General features: G+C 38.8%; 1 protein-coding gene across 1 annotated transcript in view; it reads right to left on the bottom strand.

Annotated features, from left to right (window-relative positions):
* The window catches only part of CDC20B (cell division cycle 20B), a 62,275-nt gene that overhangs the window by 20,739 nt on the left and 21,741 nt on the right, over window positions 1-19,795 (bottom strand). Inside the window, exons 3-6 of the mRNA XM_060007042.1 lie at window positions 16,290-16,509; window positions 12,050-12,180; window positions 8,757-8,850; window positions 1,970-2,086 (exon numbers count right to left, since the gene is read on the bottom strand). Of these exons, the coding sequence (XP_059863025.1) occupies window positions 1,970-2,086; window positions 8,757-8,850; window positions 12,050-12,180; window positions 16,290-16,509 (562 nt within the window). The remainder of the gene's footprint in view (window positions 1-1,969; window positions 2,087-8,756; window positions 8,851-12,049; window positions 12,181-16,289; window positions 16,510-19,795) is intronic.

Genomic DNA, 19,795 nt, shown 5'->3' with positions numbered 1-19,795 from the left:
AATGAGCTCCAAGAAGTGACTGCTGGATTTAGAAATGAAGAGTTTTGGGTGATGTTTGGAAGGGCAGTTTCAGTGGAATGGTGAGATTTAAGAACTGACTAAAGCAGATTCAAAGACGATGGGGAGAGAAATAAGAAATTGTGAATATAGACATCTTTTGACAAGTTTTGCTGTCAAAGGGAGGAGACAAAAGGGGTTATGGCCTGAAGGGGAAGTAGGCACAAAAGGTTTTTGTTTGCTTTTTTTTAACATGAGTGTTGTGCTTTTTAAACATCTATTGAAATGAATTCTTCAATTTTTATTAGTCATGGCAATAAATTCTCTTAAAGGTATAGGAGGAGAATGGTAGGAGAACTGTTCCCTTTAATGATTTTGCTTTTTCCTGCTCATTCCTCTCTGTGAATGCTCCCGAGAAGCAGACCTCTTCCCTCTGCTCCTTTCTCCCTCACCAGGAGAGCTCACCAGGGCTCTCAACTTCAATCATACTCATCTGACCTACACTCTAGCCTTTCCCCTCTTTCAACTACAAACCTCATTTCTAATAACCTGCCAGAAAATCTTGTATATCTCACTGTCTCTTCAAGTGTAATATTGCAAGAATAATCTTCCCTCCTCACATGACTTCTCCTGCTAACTTGTCTTCTCAGTGACACCATCCTTCCCCTGCTTCAAAACGTGGAATAATCTTAAACTTGTCCCTCTTCCCATATAGTTTTCCTCATGGAGAGAAAACAGTCCCTTACTTTTTGGTAGCTCTCCTGCTAAATGCATTCTGCATACTCTGCCATGAATTTTCCTTTGATATCTCTCCTAGTTGAGAATTCCCACAACAAATCTAAAAATCTACATCAGGATTTGAAATATATCCATAATCTGCATCCACCTCCTATTCACTAGTCCCTAGTGTATCCTCTTCATTGCCATTAATTACCATGAATTACCAACATCCTGCCTTTGTTCATGCTGTTAACACCACTGAAGATGCTCTGTCTTCTCTCTTCCACTCCTCCAAGTCCTACTCATCTTTTAAGATCCATCTCAAGTCTGAATGTCTCCACAAAACCTTTCTGAACAAATCCAAAGATCAGCAAACTACTTATAGTCCTTATAACTCCTTAAACCCCACAATTTATTATTTATACTCTACATTGGCATGTTGGTAGCAGGTCAATGTGGGTTAGTCCCATCTTCCCAACTAGATCACAAGCTAGTGACATAAGAAGAAGCTAGAGACAAAGAGCCAATGTGGTTGTTTGACAAGATTTATCCATGTTTAAAATATAAGCAAAAAGAATGGATATATGTATATGTATAACAGATTCACTTTGCTCTACACCTGAAACTAACACAACATTGTAAATCAACTATATTCCAATAAAAAAAAATTTTTAATAAAAAATAAAAGTTGTGAGTGTAAATAAATAAATAAATAAATAATATATAAGAATAAGAACAGGCCACCATTTATACACTTCATTCTTTTTTTTAACATCTTTATTGGAGTATAGTTGCTTTACAATGGCTTGTTAGTTTCTGCTTTATAACAAAGTGAATCAGTTATACATATACATATATTCCCATATCTCTTCCCTCTTGCGTCTCCCTCCCTCCCACCCTCCCTATCCCACCCCTCTAGGTGGTCACAAACCACCTAGCTGATCTCCCTGTGCTATGCATCTACTTCCCACTAGCTATCTATTTTACGTTTGGTAGTATACACTTCATTCTAATACAGTAAAACATAATGTGTAGTTCTTGTGCCTCACCAAGACCAACAATACCCATTCTTGAACATGAAAATTCCACAATGAAAAAACCACTATATTAACCATATTTGGATGGTACACCATTTAAGCATGAGGCACAAGGCCATCTGGTTCTTCCAGAATAAAATTTCAAGTTTATGCCAGAGCACAGAATACATTTTGTCATTTCAACTTTTCAATTCATGATCTAAGCAATAACTTACAATAGTCATTTCGAAGAGCGGTAAGATGAATCTTCACCTCTGGTTGGAGTATGGAATAGTTTATATCACTGAACCTTTGAATGTGGAAGTATTCATCTCTGACTCCATCACTGCAGCCTACAAGAAATGAACAGTTCTACACTATAATCCTGAAAACAAAATCTTTATCCTTGCAGGTATTAAGAGATAAGTGGGTGAAAAACAAAGTGGTCATCATGATAAAATTGAATTATAAGTTGCAGGGGGAGGAAAGGAAGAAAAAGACTTCAGTATTAATTTAAACAATTTTTTAAAAAATATTCATTGACATTTTCTAATAAAAAGCACATGAATACCAGGCCTAAATGTAATGACAGATTTTGCGGGGAGCACACAGAGACACTACATCATGCTTTGAATATTTATTCTGTCACTTGAGATTTTAAAACCAAAGTAATGTTCACATATCCATGTATCTATAACATCAACAATTATCTAATAGACCTAAGCCCTACTCTGAGTCTTTGTCAATAAGACTGTTGAGTCATTGATTTTGGCTCTTTCTCTCTCTGTTTCTGTACCAGAGCACACAGAGTTACTTTTGGCTAGTGTTACCCATGACTATCTGAATTCAAGGTTCTATCCTGTGCTCAGTTTTACTTCTCATCAAATGACCCCACTAAGCCTAAACCATAAGCCACTGTCTTTTCATCTTTCCAACCACTTGGCTTGTAATCAAACTGAGAATGACATGATCAACAGGAAATGAGCCCCACCCAGGTAACTTGTGGTCCTAGGACCACATGGTTTCTAATAAAAGAATGAGAGCTTCACAATGCTATACCAAGAAGCCAGATTGTTACTCATAGTTGCAACGTTAGCTATGAAAACCTGCAGTTGTGGGCAGAACTACAAGGTTACTAGAAATACATACTCAAGCACTGCTGATAAAGGTTCAAAAAAAAATCAAGTACAAACTTCCAGTTACAAAATAAATGTCATGAGAATTTAATGTACAGCATGTACAGCATCTTCGAAAGTTGCTTAAAAAGTAGATCTTAAAAGTTCTCAACACAAGAAAAAAATTCTGTAACTATATCTGATGACAGTTGTAAACTAAACTTATTGTGGTGATCATTTTGCAATATATACAAATATATCATTACATTGCACACCTGAAGCTAACATAATGTTCTATATTAAAAAAAAAAAAAGCAATACCCAAAGAATCAACAAAAAACTCCTGGAACTAATGAGTGATTATAGAAAGATATAAGATTAATATACAAAAGTCAACTGCTTTCTTATATACCAGCAATAAGCAATTGGAATTTAAAATTAAAAGCACAATACCATTTATATAAGTACCTCAAAAATGAAAAACTTAGGTATAAATCTAACAAAATATGTACAAGATCTATATGAGGAAAACTATAAAACTCTAATCAAAGAAAAGCTAAATAAATGAAGACATATTCCAGGTACATGTATTCCAGGTACAGTATTATTAACATGTTAGCTCTTTCCACCTTGATTTATAGATTCAGTGCTATACCAGTTAAAATCCCAACAAGGTATTTTGTGGACACTGACAAGCTGATTTTAAAAGCGTATATGGAGAAAAGTCAACACAATATTGAAGGAGAAGAACCAAGCTGAAGGACCTACACTATCTAACTTTAAGACTCACTAAAAAGCTACAGTAATCAAGACAGTGTAGTACTGGCAAAAGAACAGACAAATAGAGCAATGGAACAGAATAGAGAGCCCAGAAATAGAGCCCCACGAATACAGTCAACGGATCTTTGACAAAGGAGTAAAGGCAATACAATGGAGAAAAGTTAGTTTTTTCAACAAATGGTGTTGGAACAACTGGACATCCACACGCAATCTGGAAAAAAAAAATAATCAAATCACTTTGCTGTACACCTGAAACTAACACAATGTTATAAATCAACTATACTTCAATTTAAAAAAATGTATCTAAACACAGACCTTATACCCTTCTCAAAACTAACTCACAATGGATCGTGGACCTAAAAGTAAAACACAAAGCTATAAAACTCCTAGAAAATAACACAGGAGAAAATCTAGATGTCCTTGGTTTTGGCAGTGACTTTTTTTTTTTTTTTTTTTTTGGCCACACCACACAGCTTACAGGATCTTAGTTCCCCGACCAGGGATTGAACCCGGGCCCATGGCAGTGAAAGCACTGAGTCCTAATTCACTGGACCGCCAGGGAATTCCCTGGCAGTGACTTTTTAAATACAACACCAAAAGCATGATCCATGAAAGAAATCACTGATATGCTGGACTTCATTAAAATTAGAAACTTCTGCTCTGCAAAAGACATATCTAAAGAATGAGAAGATAAACCACAGACTGAGAAAAAATATTTGCAAAAGACATATGTGATAAAGGACTGTTATCCAAAACATACAAAGAAACTCTTAAACCTCAACAATAAGAAAACAAAAAACTCAATTTAAAAATGGGCAAAAGATCTGGACACCTCACCAAAGAAGATGGCAAATAAGCATAAGAAAATGTGCTCAACATCATATTTCATTAGAGAATTGCAAGTTAAAACAATAATGAGACACCACTGCACATCTGTTAGAATGGCCAAAATCCAAAACACTGACAAACACCAAATTCTGGCAAGGATGTGGAGCAACAGGAGCTTTCATTCATTGCTGGTGGGAATGCAAAATGGTACAGCCACTTTGGAAGACAGTTTGGAGGTTTCATATGAAACTAAATATGCTCTTATCATACAATCCAGAAAACGCACTCCTTGGTATTTACCCAAGTGAGTAGAAAGCTTATGTCCACAGAGAAACCTTCACACAGATGTTTATAGCAGCTTTATTCATAATTGCCAAAACTTGGAAGCAACCAAGATGTCTTTGAATAGGTGAATGGATAAATAAACTGTGGTACATCCAGACAACAGAATATCATTTAGTGCTAAAAAGAAATGAGCTATGAAGCCATGAGAAGACATGGAGGACACTTAAACGCATATTACTAAATGAAAGAAGCCAATCTGAAAAGGCTACACACTGTATGATTCCAACTAAATGACATTCTAGGAAAGGCAAAACTATGGATACAGTGAAAAGTTTGCCAGGGTTAGAGGAAGAGGGAGAGATGAATACGTGAAGTACAAAGGATTTTTAGAACAGTGAAACTACTCTACGTGCTGTTATAACGGTGGCTACGTGTCATTACACATTTGTCAAAATCCACAGAATACTCAACACAAAGAGTGAAAGCTAATGTAAACTATGGACTTTGGGCAATAACAGTGTGTCAATGTACGTTCATTGATGATAACAAATGTACTATTCTAGTGTGGGATGTTGATAGCGGGGGAAGTTGTGCATGTGTTGGGGCAGGGATATAGGAGCACTCTCTGTATTTTCTGTTCAATTTTGCTGTGAATCAAAACTTCCTAAAAAATAGGATGGATGGATGGATAGATTGTAGACAGATAGATAAATACATAGATATACAGAGATAGATAGATTTCCTAGGATAACAAAATAATACAGGTACATTCTTTCTGCCTTTATAGAATATACAATTTCTATTCTACATCATATCTTCAGCATGTTACAGAAACACAAACTTGTTGCTGATCAGATCAGAAGAAATGGGAGAGCTAAGGTAAGACGTGTCCCCAGATATTTTATTTTGCTTTTAAGAAATTATAACTCTAAAATAAAGAAGTAAAGGATAAGTTTCAATCATTCATCCAACTGTACATTCCCAAACCTCCCAAAAGAATATTCAGCAGGCCTGAAACTTTTTGTGCCTATTTTTATGCATCTAACTCTGTTTTTGTCCCTTTTATACTGCTGGGAAACAGAGGCATGAAAAATACACATGCACAAAGTTATCTTATCCCAGAGGGAAATTTAACAGGCAAGTTTCCTTGGCATTTATGAGTTGAACCACTAGTTCTCTTAAGTTTCTCTCACAGAGCTAGGCTCCTAATCAATTATTTTCCAACTATGATAACAATCTCATGAATGACACAAAGGCTTCCAAGATGGAAAGAGGAAGTAGGAAGGAGAACACATGGGGTGCAGGGTAAATTTGACTTTGGGAGCACTGAATGCAGCATGGAAGGAGGACCTTCTAGAAACTGCCACAGTAGCAATATCTCCCCACTGCATGGCTGCAGAGTCGCCCTGATGCACACATGACATCACCACCCAAAGATTTCTACCAGCTTTGGCCCCGATAGGTATACTTACAAGGCACAGGAGGTGCCTACTGTGAGGTTTCAGAGTCTTAGCAAATATGGGTGAGGCATGAAGAAATACTTCATATGCACAGCACCTGGATAAAATTTGTCCCAGTGATCCACATGCCTAAGAGTAGTTACCTGGCTTATGTGGAATCTGTTTCACACTTTAAATCCCCTTAAAAGAATTAAGAACAGAGCCCTTCATAGAACATTCCTTTCAATTAGACTCTGCTTCCAACAGCCCGCCCCTTCAAATCTTCCTCAGTGCTGCCACCAAAGTCATCTATCTAAAGCAGAGCAACAGACTTGCAAGTCAAGTCCGAAGAATGGCCACATAAGTGTATTTCCTCTGCCTCCTATTTTCAACCTCACTAGAATGACAGCAAATGACTTTTTTAAGGTGTGAAGATATAAGAACAAAGAGTATGGGAGTGAAATAGCAGTACGAAGACATTATAGTAATTTTCTGCAAAACTGATAAAGATTTGATAACTGACCAGGAGGAACATAAGAAATGACCCTCAAGTGCCTATAGAGGGGCCGTGGTGAAGAGAAGCAAGCTGATTTGTCTTGCAGAAACCCCACAAGGGGTCAGGGCTCAGAGGCACAGGGAAGGTTTAGAATGAGATGAGTTTGGTTTTAAGACTGTCAAGTTCACACACACACACAAACACCCTGTACATACACACATGTGCACATGTCAAAAGAAACCAGATGTTTACTCCCTGAATAAACCAAAAAAATGACAGCCTCTTAACTCAAGAGCACCAGCAAAAACAGATAGAGTGAAAATTGTCATAGTGAATTTGGCAGGTCACAGGTCTTTACCTTAGTGCTATTTCCAGAACACCACACATTTCAGGAAGCTTCACTGAAGCTTTCTTCACTCTGAAAGAGGGAAACCAAAACTACTGTGGGAGGAGCTAAGCAAAGAAAGACAATTCAGGAAGAAGAGCAATCCTTCCAAAACTGTATGTGAAATTTTTTCAGAGAAATAAGAGAAAATAGTATATACATGAAGCATGAACAGGATGCTGGAAAGAGAGAAAGAGAGAAGGAAGGAAGGAAGGAAGGAAGGAAGGAAGGAAGGAAGGAAGGAAGGAAGGAAGGAAGGAAGGAAGGAAGGAAGGGAGGGAGGAAGGGAGGAAGGGAGGGAGGGAGGGAGGAAGGGGTATAGGGGAGAGAGAGAGAGAAAGAGAGGCCTGACAGTGTCTAAGAAACTTTAAAATAAAAACTAGGATAGCCAAAATAAAAACTTTAATCTCAAGGCTAGTGGACAGAATGAGGTAACCACCTACAAAGTAGAAGAAAAAGTGAGATGAAAAATAGAATAGAAAAAAATAAGAGAACTAATCCAGAAGGACCAACAATTATGGTCAACATTTCAGAAAGAAAGAAACAAAGGTGAAGAAATTACTAAAGAATATTTCAAGAAACTTTCCAAGAATTAAAAGACATAGGTCTCCAAGACTGAAAAGATCTACCGGTGGGCTTGTCAGTTATAATGAGGTTTTTTTTTTTTTTTATTCTGCACGAAGCTTTATCATCATGAAATTTTAAAACACTAATAAGAGATTTTTCTATGTGCATTCAGAGAGAAAAAGCAGGTGGCATACAAAGGACAGGAAGTCACAACATCATATAACTTCTCAGCAGCAACAGTGGATGCCAGAAAGCAATAAAGCAATACCTTTATTCACAAAATTCTGAGTGAAACTAGAATCTGTAGCCAGCCAAACTATGAATCAAGTGTAAAAGTAGAGTAAGCACACTTTCAGACCAGCAAACCCAGAAGGAGCACAACATGGCTGCCTGGAAATAGCGGATCTAACATCAGAGAAGAGAGTCCCAGAATCACAACTGTGGGACTGGCCAAGAGAGCAGCGTGTTCAGCAGGCTCTGGGTAGGAGGCCACCAAGGAAAACAAGAACTGATGTGGGTGGGTACGTGGAAAATGTTATTGATGGCTGTGGAACAAAACATGGGAGCATTTAGGGAAAACAGTCATAATTTCACAGGTATCTAATAAATGAAAATATAAAGCAACTTTTTAAGTCTAGGAAAAAAAGGTTATACTAGAAAAGAGGCATAGTTATAGTACACTATTTGGCTTGACAGGAAATAATAGTTTTATAGTAATATGATGTAAATGTTAAATACTAATTTTACTCTTTAAAAGTGTAATATAAATAGACTGAGGGAGGTGAATGAAACAGGAGGAGAGCTAAGTGCTTACTATGCTAGAAAGTTGTGATAAAGTCTAAAATTGTAAAAAAAAAAAAAAGCAGTTTACAAACATTATTTAGAACATAGATGTAAATAGCAGGGGGTATAGCTGGAAGAGCTAAGGGTGGTTGCCTCTGGGAAATAGGAAGTGTTGGTAGGGATGGTTAAGACAGAGGATCACGAGAATTATCTACATTTTACAATTATGTTGAGTTTGTTCTAATAAATATAAAAATAAAATATTTTAAGATAAGGAAGAAATGAAGGAGGCAGGGAGAGAGGAGGGTAGGAAAGAAGGACAAACAGAAAATCTTTGGTCCATACCTTTCCAAATGCATTGGGATTGCTCGCAGAGCTGCATTTTCTCATTAATCTGCTGAGCTACTTTCTGGGTCGATAATAGCTGGTTTAAGCATTTCTGAAAACAGACACAAAGAGATTACTTATTTAGAAACATATGTGTACATCTCAGATGTGTTGCATGGTATAGAATTAAAGCTGCTAATTCACTACAAAGTTCAAAGTCTACACATTACCGAAACCAAAACTAGAATAATTGCCATTATTTATTAGCTAACCACTGTGTAATAAACACAGTGCTGAACCTTTTACTGCTATATTATTTCTTATCTCCCCAACAACTCCAGAGGGAGGGTATCACTCAGCTACAATAAAATCCTCTTTTATTCTTCTGGTCTAAAAATCCTTTTAGCCCACAAACCAACCATATGCCAGTGACATCATCAAAGCCTGCAAGAACTGAAATGTCGTATTTCTAGTACTCTCTGAAATTAAAAGACCTCCTCAAAACAATAAAGTTGAGGGCTTCCCTGGTGGTGCAGTGGTTGAGAGTCCGCCTGCTGATGCAGGGGGACACGGGTTCGTGCCCCGGTCCGGGAAGATCCCACGTGCCGCAGAGCAGCTGGGCCCGTTAGCCATGGCCGCTGAGCCTGCGTGTCCGGAGCCTGTGCTCCACAACGGGAGAGACCACAACAGTGAGAGGCCCGCGTACCGAAAAAAAAAACAATAAAGTTGAGTATTAGTAAGAATGCTTTCCCCAAGAAAGATTTATTTCAAAGGGTGCCTCTCAGCATCCAACCCAGAGATGGTCTCTCAGTCTGTTACTGAGATTTTCTCTGGACCTCAATTTTCCTCATCTGTAATATGTTGGGATTAAACTTATTATCTTAAAGGTCCTTTTCCACTAACACCTTTACCCATGAGAACTGGGACTATCAAGTCAGAGACAGCTTAAGTAAATTGCCTAAATTTCCATGAGCACAAAACTCTGATTGCTATCTCTCTGGGCCAGTATAAAAAGAGCACTCCTGATGTTCTTACTTCCAGCTCCAATCAAAAACAGATGGGCAAATTAGTAAAAAGGGAAGGAAAAGTACTTATTCTAGAAATACAATAGTAAAGAGTTAAAACAGAGAAGATTCTCTTTTACCTCTTTCACAACAATACATTTAATCACTGGATCACCATAATTCAGACAGAAGTCTCTCTGCTGAGCATCATTTTGATATTTTGGGTTTCTTCCCAGATATTGTATCACATAATAGGCACTGCCAGTCAATGAATCATGGGTTTTTAGATATTCAAAGTAAAACAATTAATTATAAAGCAGGGCTTCACAACTTCAGAACTATTGGCAGGTAATGCATTATTGTGGTCTACTAGATACCTATCCCTGGTTGTGATAATCAAAAATGTCTTCAGGGCTTCCCTGGTGGCGCAGTGGTTAAGAATACGCCTGCTGATGCAGGGGACACAGGTTCGTGCCCCGGTCCGGGAAGATCTCACGTGCCGCAGAGCAGCTGGGCCCGTGAGCCATGGCCGCTGAGCCTGCGCGTCCGGAGCCTGTGCTCCGCAACGGGAGAGGCCACAACAGTGAGAGGCCCACGTACCACAAAAAAAAAAAAGATGTTCTCAGACTTTGCCAAATGTCCCCTGGGGAGCAAAGTAGCCCTCCTTTGAGAAGCAGTGGTATAAAATAACATTCCTACAATGACCTGATGGTCAATAGCTCAATGTAACTCTTCACAGATTCACTTCTTCAGAATCCCATAGTTACCTCAAAGCTGACCAAGGCATTGCCCAGACAGTGTGCTCAGTATACCCGGGGATACTCTTCCCTAGGTGAGATCCACTTATTATTGGGTTGGCCAAGAAGTTCATTCGGGTTTTCCTGTAAGATCTTATGGAAAAACCCAAACGAACTTTTGGGCCAACCCAATACTTTAATGAGCAACTTGGCATAGAGCCGACTGGATATGAGAATTCTGAAATCTCTAGAGTTAGGCAGGTCTCATTGCGGAAACACCCCCCAGGTGATCTCTAAGGACCACATGAAGACACACGTTTACTGTCAACATAAAAGACCTCACTTTATATCTGCACCGTTCTTGCTGATGTTTGACTTCCAATTAGTCGTGACAACAAATGCTCTACATAAAGTAGTAAAAAGGCTTCCATTATTCCCTGCCCAGGTTCTTCAGTGATGCTGGGATGATGTTCTGGCTGGATAACAATTGCTATAACAATAGTAACTTGCCAACACCATCGTGACCCCACAGACAGAGCCACCAACTTTGCTGCCACGAGTTACCAGACAGCACAAGGGGAAGGAAAAGGGAAGTTGTGATGGCCAGGGCAGTAAAAACTCCAAACAGCACTAGAGGGTGGAAAGGACAGGTGTGTTAATAGCTGGGCCTGGGCATGAGCTCAACAGCACCCATAGTTACCTCAATAGAACCCCTTGGCCATCCACCCACCCCAAACCCTTACCCAACAATAAGCACCCAGCAAAAGACCTGCTCTAATAACATTTGTTTCCAACTGCATATGAGTTCAAATAATTAAAATTTACATTCACAATATTTTATTGTTCCTCCAGCAAGATATATATGCCAAACACAGGAAGCACACACTCAATGAGTAGTAGCTTTGCCTAAATTGAGAATCTATGACATTCCTAGTTCAAAGTTTTCTAAATGAAACATTGATTTCTTCAGAGGCTCTTCATGCGATTTGATAAACCTAAAAACATGCTACTGATATTTAATGTGCACAAAGGATTTAGGGCAGACTCCTATGATCTTAAAACCATAATAAATAAGATACTTAAAAGAATTAAATTAACTTAGTAGAGAAACTAAAAAACAACAAAGACATAAGGGAAATATTTAAAAGACCATCTTATAGACGAAGAGTCAAACTGATCCTGAGACACCCCAAAGGGCAGACCAAGTCACCACATACTTTCCAAATAGTTGGGAAATGATCGTACAAGAGACCTTTGGGCTGAGAGGAAACATACCATAGTACGTATAATTTTATTCTATTTTTAGTCTTTACCTTGTTGATGATTAGTCTCATTTTCACTTTTTTGACTGATGCTAATTAAACACTTTTTTGTGTATTTGCCAGGTATTCTATTTCTTTTTGGAAATGCCTCTTTTCATGTCCTTCACAGACTCATTTTTTTCTATTAGGAACCCATCATTTTCTTACTGATTTGTCATAGCAGCTAAGCCAGCTCTTACCTCACATTTGGGACTCAGTTGTCTGAGCTTCTCAAGATGTGGGATCTTCAGTTTTCCCTCTTTACCTACCTGGCCTTTTGAGGCAACAGTTTTCCTCTTGCCTCCGTCCAGTGCATGGGGTGCCTTGCAAAAATGGAGAGCAGAGCTATTTGTTTCAAAACTTCCTTTGTTGGGGGTCTTCAGTGGCTCTTTGTAGGATCCTGCCAGAAGAAAATTTAGCTTTGAATTTGGTTTTTAAAACAATATAATCTTTTAAACCTTTGGTTGGAGGTCAGCCCTTGGCATGTACCATAGAACAGAATGTGAAGATACAGGCCCTGGTCTCTGCAAAATCCTGGGTGGGATGGGGTGGAGAGGGCAGCACAGGGCCTATGCAGAGCACTGGGTTCATAAGTGAACGCTGGGTAAGAAAGTGCCTCAATGGCTTCCAAAACCGGGAGGAAATGCTAAGATTAAAGACCTGACCCCAACAGCAGCAGCAGCAGAAATGCTTTATGTCTGCCTGGAAAGGACACATTTGCAGATTTGAAGAATGGATACAAACAGTTCAATAGTTTAAAATGATGGAGCGAAGCATACCTGGTTTGCCCAGGCTGTGATCATCCTGCCAGGAAAACACTATGGGATGCTTGCTTTCCAATCATTGACGTTCACTACATGATCATAAGCAAATCACTTTGCCTCTCCCTCTTCCTATTGCACAAAGATGTAAAGCTAGTTTGAGATGACTTTAGTAAAATACTTCCTAAGTTACAGTCATGGAAGAGTCAACGTTATTTACATTGTTACTGTCCATTTCTATTCTCTTCTCACAACTGAGAAAGCCCTTTACCATACTTAACTGCACTGAAAACTTTGACAAGTCATCTTCTAAAGCTAAATATCTGCTATATCACTTGTTCATCAGCGGAACCAAGGGACCACTAGATTAAGTAACTTGGCCTTTTGCAATATGACAATCCCTTCTTCATTTGGACAAATGTGTGCTAGATAAACTGTCACTAATGTTCCTAGAGCCCAACACCTCAATTTCTGGGCTATCCAAAGTCTAAGAGGAAGGAGGAATCCAAAATCTAATTTCAAGGAGGAAAGAGGGATGAAAACATGAAATGTTCTGCAAAGTTTTATTTTTTTTAAAGGCTTTTTTATTTTAATGTATTTTATTTATTTATTTATTTTTGGATGTGCTGGGTCTTCGTTGCTGCGTGCGGGCTTTCTCTAGTTGTGGCAAGGGGGGGTTACTCTTCGTTGCGGTGCACGGACTTCTCATTGCAGTGGCTTCCCTTGCTGTGGAGCACGGGCTCTAGGCGCACGGGCTTCAGTAGTTGCAGCACACAGGCTCAGTACTTGTGGCTTGCGGGCTCAGTAGTTGTGGAGCACAGGCTTAGTTGCCCCGCAGCATGTGGGATCTTCCCGGACCAGGGATTGAACCCGTGTCCCCTGCATTGGCAGGAGGATTCTCAACCACTGTGCCACCAGGGAAGCCCCTTCTGCAACGTTTTACATCTTACTCTTTGTCTTGCAAAATTATGCATCCTTGTTTTGTCCTATTTGTAGACAAGTAAAGAGGAGAAGAAGCTGTCTCTCTGAACCTCAAATGAGAAATAAAACGTTACAGTTGGATGCTAGTACTGACAATCACCCCAGTTATCAACAAAGAGGTCAGGTCCACCAGCCTAAGGAATCCAGGACCTCTCAGGTTTTGTTCACAGAGCATGACTGCAAATGAACCTCTCTGCAAACATCCCTTTTAGGATGGGAGGGTCTTCAGTGTTCACCCTTCTGGAACAAAAAGAAAGAAACCCCACCAGCAAAACATTGAGAAACCAATGTTTCTGATTAATATGCAGTATTAACTTAATAGAAAATGAAATATACTTTCTTGTAAAATTATTTTGACTGATAATCTCTCTTAGAATTCTGAATTTCTCATGCAATGCTTTATTTGAAAATAATTAATTAATTAAGGAACTATGAAGGAAAAGGGAGCCTTAATTTTAGCCAGAAATTCCTTGATACAATTAGCATTAAAATCACCCCTCAATTAAAACATCTTTCAGAAGATAGCCATAAGAATGACCGTTCTTACAACCCTTTATCTCCTACTGTTTCAATCAGCTATTTTCTGTGTTGATACTTACTATTACAGGAAAATTTCATTGGTTTAAAAATGATTTGAGGCCTTTCTCACCTCTGAGATGGCCCACACTCTGTCTGTGGAGTGTGTTTCTCTCTAAATAAATCCACTTCTTACCTATCAAAAAAAAAAAAATGATTTGAGCTCCCTTTCCATCTGCAGGACTATGGTGCCTCACTGTGTCTAATGTCATTGAGAAAAGAGTAGCAGTAAGTTACCATTTGTCTTAAACATGCTGATAAGACAATGAATTACATTGCCTAGGATTTTAAAAAGGAAGAACAGAAATTAAATCACTAAGTGTCAAGTTTTGCTTCTGAAGGATGGGAATAAAAAAGGTTGTGCTGCAACAGGGAAGACATATGGGAACATATGTTTATGTATGACTGATTCACTTTGTTATAAAGCAGAAACTAACACACCATTGTAAAGTAATTATACCCCAATAAAGATGTTAAAAAAAAAAAAAACAGGTTGTGCTCCTATTGGTGGGAATGTAAATTCATGCAGTCACTATGGAAAACAGTATGGAGGTTCCTCAGAAACATAAAAATAGAACTATCAGCAATGATCCAGCAATTCCACTTCTGGGTACTTATCCAAAGGAAATGAAAATAGGATCTTGAAGAGATATCCACAGTAGCCAAGATATGGAAACAACCTAAGTGTTCATCAACAGGATGGACAAAGAAGATGGGGTACATAAACATACAATGAAATATTATTCAGCCATGAGAAAGAAGGAAATCCTGCCATTTTCAACAACATGGATAGACCCTGAAGGCATTATGCTAAGTGAAATAGTCAGACAGAGAAAGACAAATACTGTATGATATCACTTATACCTGGAGTCTAAAAAAGCCGTACTCAGAGAAAGAGAGAGTAGAATGGTGGTTGCCAGGCGCTAGCGGGTGGGGAAAATGGGGAGGTATCAGTCAAAGGGCACAAATTTCCCATTAGAAAATGAATAAACTCTGGGGATCTAATGTATAACATGATGATTATTGTTAACAATACTGTATTATACACTTGAAAACTGTTAAGAGAATAGATCTTAAATGTTCTCACCACAAAAAAAATGGTAATTATGTGACGTGATGGCAATGTTAACTAACTCTATTGTGGTAATCACTTTGCAATACATAAGTGCATTGTGTCATCATGTCATACACCTTAAACCCACACAGTATTATATGTCAACTATTTCTCAACTGGGACTTCCCTGGTGGTCCAGTGGGTGAGACTCAGCACTCCCAATGCAGGGGGCCCGGGTTTGATCCCTGGTCCGGGAACTAGATCCTGCATGCATGCCACAACTAAGAGTCCACATGCCACAACCCATGCCACAACAAAGACCCAGCACAGCCAAAATAAATAAATCTCAATAAAGCTGGGAACATTTTTTTTTAAGTTGTGCTAATGAGACATATTTTAGAAGGAGAGCTTGTGTTTCAAAGCTTTGACAGGTTAATCCTGGATCCCTGCCCACCAGATCACAGCTTTGCTGCCCATTCCCCATCTCTGTCCCAGGCAGGCATTAGACTGTCCCACTCTCATCTTTCCTTCTCTTTGCTTCCCTCTTCCCTCTTTCCCTCTCTTCTTGTTTCCCTCCACTCCCCTCATCTCTTCTCTTCTTTCTTCTTCTTATTCCTCCTCTCTCTCTCTCTGTCTCCTCTGTACTCTCCATCTCTCTCCTCTTCCTTCCTTTTCTTTCTCTTCCACTCATCCTCTCCTGTTTTCATCTTTTTCTTCTATTTCATACCTAATTATTTCATTACTAATACATCTTTTTCCTGACTGTTGTAGACAAGGAATCTTCAAAATTGAAGAGTCATCAAAAACTCTATACTTTACAAAACATAAGAGAAACATATTTGTGTGTATACATATGTATACATACACATATTTATACATACTTAAAGTCTTTACAAAAGCAATAATCTACCAATGCAAATCTCAGAGACACACTTAAAATACAACATACTTTCTTCTGGTTTTGTTTCAGGCCTCCCCTTCCCCCTGCCCCTGGAAATTTCTTATTCAAAGGGAGAAAAAGAGAAAAGCAGCTGACTAAATGTGACATCAGATATTTCTGTAAGACAAAGATTCTCTCAGGAATACATCTTTTTTTTAAGATTTCAAAACTGGCCTGTGGCATTTTTATTACCTCACCTGGAATCAAGGTCTCTTTCTCAGGAGTTATCTTCAGCACAGTTTCTGGGAGGTCAGCTGTTGAATGCTCTCCCCCAAAGGAATGGGCTGCCACATCCCTGGTTTGGCTTTGCCGCCATCTTGTGGTAATTGGGCTACTGGCAACAGGAACTTCAGCCGATAGCCTCTTCGCAAAGTTGCTCTTGAAGTTAGAGTATGTTGGATTAACTGCATCAAATACCTATTTAACAACAAACAGATACATGATTTATAGTAGCCTCAATGATACAAAAGTTAAAATTCCTTAAAAGAGAATTATAAACAACTCACCTAGTACATTTTATATATGTATGTATATATATATATACCACACTTAGAGCCTCTGCTCAAGGGTCTGAAGACATTCCAAAGCAGTTTCAGGAGTAATTATGTTTATGCTTATTACTATTACATACAAATATAAAATATGAAGTTGAATAACACTATATACTGATCATAGAAGATGTTAATATAAAATCATAAAATTTCATAAAAGCATAAAATATCATAAAGTCTGTAAATAAATAGCAATTTTCTAGTCCAATCCCATTTTTCAGATGGGAAAACTGAGGCCTAACTTGCTCAACTTCTGTCCATCCCCTCTGAGAAACACCAAGAGTTTGGTATTTACAGATCCTTTAGTGGTGAGCCATGCCATGTAGTTATGTGAAATTAAAATGCAAATGACAAACAGAAAATGAATTATTTTTTAACAAAATGACAGGCATGTTAGGTTAATATCTTTGTATAAAGGGCTCTTATAGAAATTTAGACAAGTTTATCATCCCAAGAGAAAAGTGAGCATGGGACATAAAAAGACAATACATTAAAGAGATATATAAATGCCCCAAATATATTCAAGCTCATTAATAATCAAAAATGCAAATTTAAAACAATATTGAGATGTTAGCAATGATTTTTTAAATGACAATTCCCAATGTTGAAGGTTCTAGAAACAAACACTGGCATATAGTGCTGGTGGAATGTCAATTAGTATCTGGAAAGGACAATTTGGCAATGTGTGTCAAAAGCCCTCAAATATGTGCCTAACCTGTACTGACCCAGCAATGTCATCTCTAAGAATTTAAGGAAGAAATCAAAGATTCCAGCAACTATTGATTGCATACCACATACAAACCCATATGTTAATGGCTTTATGCACATTCATATTTAATCCTCTGAAACACTTGGTGAAGCAGGTCTGTTATTTATTCCCATTTTACCAATGAAGAAACTGAGATTTAGAAGTTAAGTGAATTGCCTAAGACCACACTAGGAGTAAACGGAGATGCTATACCCTAAACTCATCTGTCTGACTCCACAGTCCATGCTTTCAACTGAGAACGTGAGGGTGTGTACTGAAGTATATATGTAAGGGCAAAAAGATGAGAGGGACTCAGTGTTTACCAGTGGAGAATTGACTAGGTAAACTATGTGGCATCCATAAAAGGGAATACTCTGCAGCCATTAGAAATTAGGGAAATGAAATCAAAACCACAATGAAGCACCACTTCATACCCACTAAGAAGGCTATAGTCAATCAGTCGACCTATCTATAACAACTATTGGTGAGGATGTGGAGAAATCAGAACCTCTGTACATTGCTTATGAGAATGCAAAATGGTGCAGCTGCTGTGGAAAAAGTTTGGCAGTTCCTCAAAAATTTAAACCTCGGGCTTCCCTGGTGGCGCAGTGGTTGAGAGTCTGCCTGCCGATGCAGGGGACACGGGTTCGTGCCCCGGTCCGGGAGGATCCCACGTGCCGCAGAGCAGCTGGGCCCGTGAGCCATGGCCGCTGAGCCTGCGCGTGCGGAGCCTGTGCTCCGCAACGGGAGAGGCCACAACAGTGAGAGGCCTGCGTACCGCAAAAAAAAAAAAAAAAAATTTAAACCTCGAATTACCATATGACCAGCAATTCAACTCTTAGGTATATACCCCAAAGAAATGAAAACAGGCACTCAACTACAGGTACACAGATGTTCACAGCAGCATTATTTATAATAGCCAGAGGTGGAAATGGATAAACAAATTGAGGGGGAATGTATGTGTGCAATGGAGTATATATATGCCTGTATAACAATGTGTATATGAATATTACTCAGCTATAAAAAGGAATGAAGTACTAATAAAATGCTATAATGTGGATAAACCTTGAAAATATTATGAAAAGTGAAAGAAGCAGACACAAAAGAAGTCACATATTGTATGATTCCATGTATATGAAATATCCAGAATAGGTAACTCCATAGAGGCAGAACACAGATCAGTAGTTTCCATGGATTGGGGGAAGGAGGAAATGGGGAGAAACTGCCTAATGGGTACGGAGTCTTTTTTTTTTTTTTTTTGAGTCTTCTTTTGGGATGATGAAAATATTTTGGAATGAGATAGAGGTGGTGGTTGTACAACACTGTGAATGTACTAAAGGCCATTGAATTTTTCACTTGAAAATGTTTATGTTTAATTTCATGTTTTTTAATTTTTATGATTTCACCTCAATTTAAAAATCTTTAAAGATAGAATTAAATTCAATAAAACACAAAAATGCTTATACTATACTACCAAGTGAAAAATGGACACCATAAAAGAGTATTCCAATGTGGTCTTACTTCCTATCTATAAATGAAAGATAGGAAGGAAATATGCCAGAACATTAAGGCAGTGAATATTGGTTTTGTTTGGGTTTTTTAGTAAGTGTGTGTAAGGTGATCACCTGGTGGCCTGCAGCCACTCCAGCTGGTGGGTGGAGATCTCTCCCCTACTGCTACTCTGTTTTCCTCCAGAAACTGCACCAAAAAGGGCACCTTCTCCAGAAAAAGAGAAGTCAGGAGCCCGAGGCCTTTGCTGTTGTGAACAGTGTTGTTTGGGGTCAATTTTTTTGCCTTTCGATTGTTCTACCCTTGTTCTTGTTTTTGAGTAGGAACAGGAAAAGCTGAAAAGCGGGAAAGATAGAGCCCTGGAAACGTAAATCTGGCGTCTCATCCTCAGAAGCCCAGACAAGGGAGCAGCAGGGAAGGAGCTGGCAGAAGTGGGCCTGGAGGGAGAAATGTGGCCCACTCAGACTTTCATCTCCTACTTCTTGGTTTCTCTCAGACAAGGAAACCACAGATCCAGCTCAAAGACTGGAGAGACTCAGCCCCAGTCAGAAGGAGACTGGGTGGTGGGAATCTCTCTCTGATCAGAATGCTCGTGTTTCAGCAAGAAAGATAGTCAGAGGGGTACGTTGTCCCATGTTTTAACAGAAGTTATAAATTGAGACTTTTCCTATCAATTTCCCTACTTTTCAAAGTTTTCAAGTGATTCAAAAATTTTAAAACGCGTGGGATTAAGCAAAGCATGTCTGTGGGCCCCATTTAGGCTGTGGGCTGGGCTAGGTCTGCAACCTCTGCAAACACCAGCGAAGCAGCCCTCACCCTTCTAGGCAGCAAGAAAGGGAGCAGCCACCATATTTGAAGATATATTTAACTTGCAACAAACATGATACTCTTGATC

The sequence above is a fragment of the Delphinus delphis genome, chromosome 3 (assembly GCF_949987515.2).
Source record: "Delphinus delphis chromosome 3, mDelDel1.2, whole genome shotgun sequence".
In the NCBI taxonomy this organism is placed as follows: domain Eukaryota; kingdom Metazoa; phylum Chordata; class Mammalia; order Artiodactyla; family Delphinidae; genus Delphinus; species Delphinus delphis.
Note: the sequence above shows the minus strand (reverse complement) of the source record. Positions and strands in the feature narration are given on the sequence as shown.